The sequence below is a fragment of the Leishmania mexicana genome, chromosome 20 (assembly GCF_000234665.1).
Source record: "Leishmania mexicana MHOM/GT/2001/U1103 complete genome, chromosome 20".
NCBI lineage: Eukaryota > Euglenozoa > Kinetoplastea > Trypanosomatida > Trypanosomatidae > Leishmania > Leishmania mexicana.
In genome coordinates, this window is record NC_018324.1 from 3,203,199 (window position 1) to 3,211,552 (window position 8,354).

Genomic DNA, 8,354 nt, shown 5'->3' on the forward strand with positions numbered 1-8,354 from the left:
AGCGAACAAACCAATGAAGGTCGACAACGAAAAAAAAGGTGAAAGTAGATGAGAGTGTTTCTTTAGATGCGTGAGAGGGACGGGGATGCAGAGGGGAGTGTGACCATGGGGGTGGAGTGCAACGCCTGTGGTCGAGCAGAAGCACACTTGGAAGCAGGTGCCGAGAGGAAGGTGTCTGGCGAATGTGGGTGGGGACGGGAGCGAGATGCTGGCGTGAGGGACGGGGCCGGGGTTTTGGCGCTGGTCCTCTTTTTTATCTCTCTCTTTGAGGCTTCTCCCTCCCCCATCTCCCCCATCTCTCTCTCGAGATCACTGTTCAACTGCCCACGTACTCTCAGTTCTTCTTTCTTCACCCCTCCTTTGCCACTTTCCTGTCTGTCCACACCCACGCACGCATGCACAAACACAGACGGACTCCTTTATGTGTGCAAAGGCCGGAGACGGTAGGAACGGTGTAGAGGTGTGTCTTTGCCTTGGGGTGGTGGTGGTGGTGGGGCGATGTTTGCCTCCCTCTCTCCTCCGCCCCCTCCCCATTTCAAACGGGTGGAGTGTCTCTCTTCTGGTTTCCCTGCCAGCGCACCACGTCATCCTCCGCTCGTCGCTGTTGTTGGTGGTGGTGGTAGTCTGTCGTGTCTTCTTATTCTTGCCGTCTCTCTCTCTCTCTATTTTTTTTTTCGTTTTTTTTTTTGCTCTTCTCACGTGGGTGCGTCCGCCCCGCCGCCCTCTTCAAACGAAGAACAAAAAGGTAGAAGACATTCTCTCCTTTATTTATTTTTTTGAAAAAATGTATTTTTTTTTTCCGTTTTCTGTTTGATGTTTTATGTTCCCCACCTCTCCCCTCCTTTGTTTTCTTTTTTGTTGTTGTCGTCGTCGTCCTTCACTTTTTTTATTGATTACTTTTCGCGGGTATGCCCGAGGGGGAGGGGAGGAGGGGAGGAGGGGTGCTCAAAGACTCCTCCGCCTTCTTGTTTTTGGTTCGTTTGCCTTGTTTTGTATTTCTTTGTAGACCCTCTTCCTCCCTCCTCTCCTCCTTCCCTTCCCTCTTTGCCTCCCCCCTACCCCTACCCCTCCCCTACCCCCCTACATCCGTTTCTATGCAGGCACACAGGCATTCACTCATTCACTCACTGCCACACACACGCACACACACTTGCATACATGTCTCTCACAGCCGTCTCTGACCATTCCTGCATTTTTACCGTGTGATTGCGGTTGCCTTTGTTTGTGTGCGTGCGCTCGCGTCATCTTTCCGCTCTCTCTCTAGCGCTAGGTGGAGAGCGGCAAGTAAGTGCGATGGTAGCGCTGGCGATGGGGAAGAGCTCAGAGGCCTGTGCATACGTGCACACCGGAACGACCCTCATCCCCCACCCTTCTCTTTCCTTTCCCTTTTCCCTTCAGACCTTCAGCGGTAGCGCACGTCTTCGCACACACGTACATGCATGCGAGTGAGGCCGGCACGAGCAAAGACGAAGGGGAGAGGGAATGAGAGGGTTAAGACGGCGATCAACACGGTAGCTACGAAAGAGGCACGCAGCACGTCAAAAAAGGGAAAAGAGCATCCACGAAGCAGCGGCGACGGCGCGGCTGCAGCGACGGGAGGAAGTGACGGGAGGGAAAGGTGCCGCAGGACAGACGGAAGCGAGAGAGTGAGAGAGAGAGGAACAGCGACGCACCCGAACGCACCAACGTGTGTGCAGGCGCCTGTCAGGAATTAGCCACCACGTGGCAAATCGTGTGTCGCACGCGCGTCAGGCGAATTACACACACACACACACACACGGGCCACTGTGCATTTTTTTGCTGCTCTTTTGCTCTTGCGGCGTTTTTATTTTGTTGGGCGTGTGGGTTGTGTGTGTGTGTGTGGGCTGGCTTTCTTACGGACCCATGTACGTCTGATTCCCTCTCTCTATGTGCGCATCTTTTTCCTTTCTACCTCTTCGATGTTTCTCCACGCATGTCTCTCTCTCTGTCTCCCCGCGGGCACCGTCAATGCGTGTGTGTGCTTCCGCTGTGCTTCTTTCTTGTTCTCCAAAGGTCTTTTATTTCGTTTAGCTTTACATATGTCTATCTATCTATATATACGTATGCGTGTAGGTGTGTATGTGTGTGTGTATGTATGTATATATATATATACATACATACACACATACATACACACACATCTATATATACATCTACATATATGTGTGTGTCTTTTTTTTTGATGGGGCTCTACTGTTTCCAGCCACTTTCACTACTAATAGAGTGATGTACAAGATGTCTCTCCTCTATGTCTTCTTTCCTTCTCGTGCGTTACAGGCGTGAAATGCTCTTGCGTATTTGACTGTATGGGACTCTTGTCCTCTTTTTCCTTTTTCTTCCTTTTTTTTCTTTCATTTTTGCTCTTCATTGATGTTCGCCCTCCCTGCGTGCGTCTGTGTCTGTCTGTCTGTGTGTGTGTAAGGTGACCAGGTGTGTGTGTGTGTGTGGGAGGGGGGGGGAGGGGGAAGGTATTCGACCTCCTTTGATATGGGCTTTTGTCTTTGCGTCTTTTCAAGGTATTTTTCTTCCCTCCTTCTTTTCCCCCATCTTGTTATTATTTTTCGAATTCTCCTGGCGCTTATGGGGCCCTCTCTCTTTCCCCCCTTTTCTCCCTCTTTTTCCTTCCGCGCTCATGCCCGTCCTTGCCTTGCTTCTCTCCACTGGCACCGCGGTCTCGCTTTTTCTCTTCTCTCTTACTCCCCTTCTTTGTCTGCGTACGTGTGTGTGTGTGCACGCTCGTGGCGTGTATACCATTCTTGCGCTGTTGGCTCACGTCTTCGTTCCCTGGTAGCCCTCATGCCTTTCCCCTCCCTCTCTGTGGTCTCTTCCATCGTTGCCATCCGCACGTCCCTCTCATCTCTCTGCTCTCTCCCTCTCTCGCTGTCAACATTCTCCTTCTGACATATACGCAGAGAGAGAAATATACATGTATATGCGGAGAGAGGGCGAGCGAGCAGGCTTTCGAGCGTGAGGGGGCGGAGAGAACCGAGGGACGGTGGTACACAGAAGGGGAGAAAGGGTGGTGGTGGTGATAGTGGTCCAGAGGGAACCCTACGCGAAAGGCCACCGCAAGCTTCCCCCCTCCGCCTCTCCTGTGTTTGTTACCGCCTTTATCCCCTGAAGGCCAGCTACGGCTTGATCGCATGCGAGCGAGACACACGTAGCGCCACACCACGCGCGGATGAGAAACCAGTCAAACGTCGATGAAGCAGCGCGAACAGTGCTGACACGCAGCGAGAAACAGGAAAAGGAGTAACGATCAGACACACGCGTTCATTTTCCCGCAAAGTGAAGTCAAAGACAAAGGAAGCTGTCAAGACGGAGACACAACGTGTGGGGAGGGGGAGGAACGAAAAACGCAACAATGGACGACACACACACACACTCATATATACATATTCATACAGGTAAACACTTCGTCGCGCGATAGTTCTCGCACGGGAAACACGCACTCAGGCTGCTGCATCATCCTGTCCCCCCTTTCTCTTTTCTCTGTATTTTCTGGGTTTACTTATTTTTCTCCCTCTTTGCATACGTATGTATGCATGTGTGTGGGAGAGTGAAAAGTGAGCGCGGGAGGAGGGGGGCAAGAGAGCCGGACGTCGGAAGGGGGTGGGGGTGGAATAAGTGAGCCCTCTGCCTAGTAACCTGAGATGGTCCAGCAAGGGGTGAGTGGGTGAGTGGGGGGGGGGAAGAGAAAAGAAACCAATGACGCAAACACGCACGTACAAAAAAAAACAAAAGAATGACACACAAAGCAAGCCGAATTACGGTGGTGTGCGCCGCGTCGCATGTCTGCATCACAGCGTGTGTATGTGTGTGGGCGGGAGGTGAACGTGCCGCTCTGTGTCTCTACAGAGATGCGCGGAGGTGGGACGACCACACGCACACACACCCACACACACACACACACACGCACAAAATTGCGTCCTGGAGGAGGGAAAGGGTGAGCGAGGCTAAGGGAGAGGAGGAAAGAGGCGACGCCGTCGAACTCAGGGCACTTATGCCGAGCGGAGGCGTACGTGGTTACGGCTCAGTATGCTTTCCTCCTGCTGTGATCTACATCCCGTTCGCCAACGTTCTTCTCCCTCAATGGGTGCGCACATGCACGTGCGTGTGCATGTATTTGCCACGATGAACATCCTCTTCCCTCTCTCCCGCCTGCCCCTCGCTTCTACGCTGATCCCATCACTGCCCACGTACGCCCACTGTAGCATGGGGCTACCCGGGCTCCGTCCGCCCTACGCTCACATCTCTGCCCTCACGCCTGCCTCACTCACGCCCTTTCTTTATCTCTGTCTTTGATAGCTCTTTCCTTTGGTGTTCTCTGCTTCGCCATCTCGTTGCTCTCCTCACGCACCTCTAACCCATACAAGCATGTGCAACGGAGAAGTCTAACTGACAGTAGAATCCACATCCAAGTGTCGCGGGCCAAAACACTGAACGATCAACGGGTGCTGTCTGGAGACGGTTACAAACGAAAAAAAAAGAGAGTGTGAAGTCATGCGTGCCACCTTTCTCTGGTTACGCACTTCGCGCAAAGGACCGGGTAGCTGGTCAGAGCCGGTTCTGCTCTACTCCCAACATCGTATGCTCAATGTCGGCGACGGGCCTGGAATGGTTGGGAGCAGTGCCCCCTCCCGCAGTGGCAGCAAAAGTGCTGCCCCCAGTGGGTCGTCGGCTTTTCGGCGAAGCGGCAGCGGTATCGGGGCAACGCCGCTGGGAGCGTCTCCCATCGGAGCTTCCTCCGTCTTCTACAACGGCGCCGACAACGCTACGCAGCATGCTCCCTACGGCCCGGGTGCGCTGAGCGGGGGCTGGGGCGACGGTGCTCCGGACCCTTCTCTGTACAGCTGGAAGGCCGACCCGTCGCGAAATCGCCCGCCGCCATACATGCAGCCGTCGCTGTCGGGATTGCGTGGCGATGGAGAGAGTGGGCTGCCTCAGAATGCAAAGCGCGTAGAGACGGCCTCGCGACCTATCGAAGAGGCGGGTGGGAGGAGCAGTGCCAGCGGTGACTCCAAGGACGGCACCACGAATACGAACTGGGTCGGCGGTCCGGCAGGTGGCGCCATCCACGATACGCTCGAGCGCGCCACGTTGCAGCACGCCTTCGGCAAAGGCGACTTCTCCATGGTAGATCGACAGCAGCTGACTCTCACGCGGTTGATGCAGCTCATGCTGGACGCCACGCTGAAGCCGCGCGACCCCGACAGCCGCGGGCTCGGTGGTGACGGCGCCACGAAGCTCGCGGAGCAGCGCGAGGAGCTCAAGCTGATGGACCAGCGCATCGTACCGTTCCAGCACGACGAGGTGATGAACGACTACCTGAAGAACATCGACAGGCTACATAGCCCAAGTGGAGCGCTGTGCCAGCGCGACGTGCTCAAGGGTCGTCTGGTTGGGCTACTCTTCTTCACAGAGTCGGAGCGCTCCCTCACCTTTATGCGGTATCTGCAGCGCTTTCACAAGCGGCACAGCCCTGACTTCGTCGTCGTCGCCGTGTCACTCGCCGCGAAGGAGATGATGGACATTACGCGCCCCTTCGGCTTCTTTCACTGCACGCACCGCGACGGGGCGTCATGGGTGTCGCGCGATGCTGGGCTGGTGCTGCGCCCTTTCGTTGCGCTGCCCCGCCTAATTGTGGTGAACGGCACAAGCGGAATCGAGGTCACCCGTGGCGGGGTAACAGCCGTCATGGCGAACCCGGACACGTGCTTCCAGGCGTGGCGGCGCGGCGAGGGTGGGTACCGGTACCGCGACTGGCTCAAATCCATGTACATGTGAAGGGATGGCGTGAGGTCGGTTGGAGGTTGAGGGTTGAGGAAGGGGGAGGGAGGTGTGGAAAGCTGGTGAGATGGCGAAGGCGTACCCGCGCAGCAGGAGGAGGGGTTGGCATGACGCAGTCCCGCCCTTTTTCCTTTGCTGTTGTAGGCGTGCTGTGTCTCCTCTTATCGTCGTTCCCCCTCCATTCATTGTGCGCGTGTCCTCTCACCGTCTACTTGTGTGTGCTTCCTAGGCAACTTCCTCCCCCGTTTCCTGGCCAACAGCAACGCCCCCACGCGTAAGCACATACAGGAGTAAGCGACGGCCCATCAACGCCTCTCGTTCTCCGGCATGGTTTCGTTCTTGGTTTGTGTGTGCACTGGCGCCGGACCCCTCCTCCCCCCTCCGTGTTCCTCCCCTCTCCCCGATTCTCTGTGATGAGAGAGCGATCCTGCAGAGCTGACAATGCGACAAGAAGGTCAACACACGCGCACACCAAACAAAGAGCGGAAAGATCTCCACGCCAGGGCGCTAGGTCGAGCGTGTGTCCGCCTCACTGCACCCGCCAACAGAAGGAGAGGCAAGGCTAGGGCAGAGAGGAGGAGGGAGGGAGCCAGGTTCCTCGCGCAAGCACAGCTGCACCCATTATCTGCGTGCGTGTGCCGTTGCCAGGGCCCAGCTCCGTACCCGTTCCTCCCTCGACCCCCGTCGTTCTTCCCCTCTGTCTGCCTCTCCGCTCGCTGCCATCCTCCCCACCCATCCCTCCGGCACTCCTCTCCATGCGCCACCCGCCCATCTTCGACACCCTTTTTTTTCTCGTCTCCCTATCGTCTCTGTGACGGCGGAATCACTCCGCCGGGAGCGAAACCCACGAATACCGCCACGAAAAGACGTGCACATCGGTGTGTGTCCGACTCTCTTCTCGCGCTCCCTCCATCCTGCGCCGCCCTCTTCCTCCGCTCAGCACACTCCCCCCCCCCGTCTCTGTCGTGGTCGTTTTCGCCAGCGTTTTGATTTGCATTCGAGAAAGCGCCACGACAAGTCACCCCGCAGCGCTCTGCCCCCCTCCCCTTTGACCTCACACCTGCCCCACCCACCACCTCCATCGCCGTCATACACACCACTGTGTACGTCCCTTCCACCACGCTTCCGCGTCTGCAAGCTTGGAGGGCTTGTGGGCTTCTCTTCTTTTTTGTTTTCATCACTGGCCGCTTTGGGACGCCGTGCCAGATCGCAGCTGTCTTCCGTCTCACAACTTCAGCACCCCCCCTCCCCGACTCTGTCCCCTCTATCCTCAGAGCCCTTCGGCAACATTTCTTTCGTTCCCCCCACTTTACCGCCCTTTGTACCTTCCTATCTCTACACACGCACAAGTGCATACACACCGATTTGGTGCCTTCGCGTGCTTCCTTAGAAGCAAAGAGTGGATTTCCCCGCTTCTCTGCGTCTCTTTGCCTGCCCCTCCCCCCTCGCTCCCCTCTCACACAGGTACACGTCACCCGTACCTACTTGAAAAGCAATCCATTCATATCTAGACCTCCCTCCTCCTCGCTGGTGTGCTCCAGGGAAACACGTGCGTTTCGAAGACCTCCTCCCTCCCCATACGTGTGCCCTCTCTCCTTTTTGTTGTTCTCTCTCTCTCCCCTCCCCGCTCATCGTTGCAGCGAGTGAAGAGCCGACGCTGAGGTCGACTCACAGGCAAGTGTGTCTGCTCAGGAGACGACGTCTGCGCAAAAGGAGGAAGTGAAAAGGCACAGCAACAGAGACAAGGTACAAGGACAGAGCGACTGTCCCCCACCCCCTTCCCCCATTCTTCCCTCCTTCTTGTACCTCTTTATTGTACCTGACTGTCGCTACTTGTAGTGTTGGATACACGGAGCGCACCTACGCCCTGCCCCGTCGCTCCTTTCGCTTTTCCTTTGGTCTCCTTCCCACCACTCTTTCTCGCCTTTGAGGTGGAAAAGAGTTGCGCACGGTCCCCGCGCCCTCCTTCACCAACCCCCCTCCCCTCCCTCCCCTCCTCCTCCTCCTGCATCGCCGCTTCCCGGTCTGCACAATCTCTATCTCTTTGGTTTCTCTTACTGCACGTTCTGCGCGCCACACAAAGCGGGGCCGGGGGAGAGGGAGCCCGGAGGAAAAAAAGATCAGACGTGCCAAGAGAGCACAAACGCCGCCTGTGACTAAGACGGCGCGACGTGGCTTTCTCGCCTTCCTCTCAGTATTTGCTGTTGCGCGCGCTCTCTTTTACCGCATCACTTCTTCGCTGTTTGCACCGGCGGGCGGTCTTGACGCGTCTGTGCAGAGACGAAACGCAATCAGGAGAGAGTGGTTGCCGCCCACATCCCCTCTCTCCCCTGCCCGGCTCATTTTGGCGTTAGTGCCTCACGAGAGGGGTGGGGAGGCTAACAACGAGTTAGAGAGCGACAAGTGCACGCGGAAGCGTCTGCACGTCGCGCAGAGATTCATCGACAAGAGGAGGATCGCCATCACACTGCCACACCTTGACAAGACGGTGGACAGCGGTCACTGCTTCTCAGCACATGAGCACACGAAACACAAGCTCAGAC

General features: G+C 56.4%; 1 protein-coding gene across 1 annotated transcript; it reads left to right on the top strand.

Annotated features, from left to right (window-relative positions):
* Window positions 1-4,524: 4,524 nt before the first annotated feature.
* On the top strand, window positions 4,525-5,808 carry LMXM_20_1320 (conserved hypothetical protein; the record flags this gene model as incomplete). The annotated part of the gene is made up of 1 exon (XM_003875146.1): window positions 4,525-5,808. The coding sequence occupies one exon, from the start codon at window positions 4,525-4,527 to the stop codon at window positions 5,806-5,808; it is 1,284 nt and encodes a 427-aa protein (XP_003875195.1).
* Window positions 5,809-8,354: the final 2,546 nt, after the last annotated feature.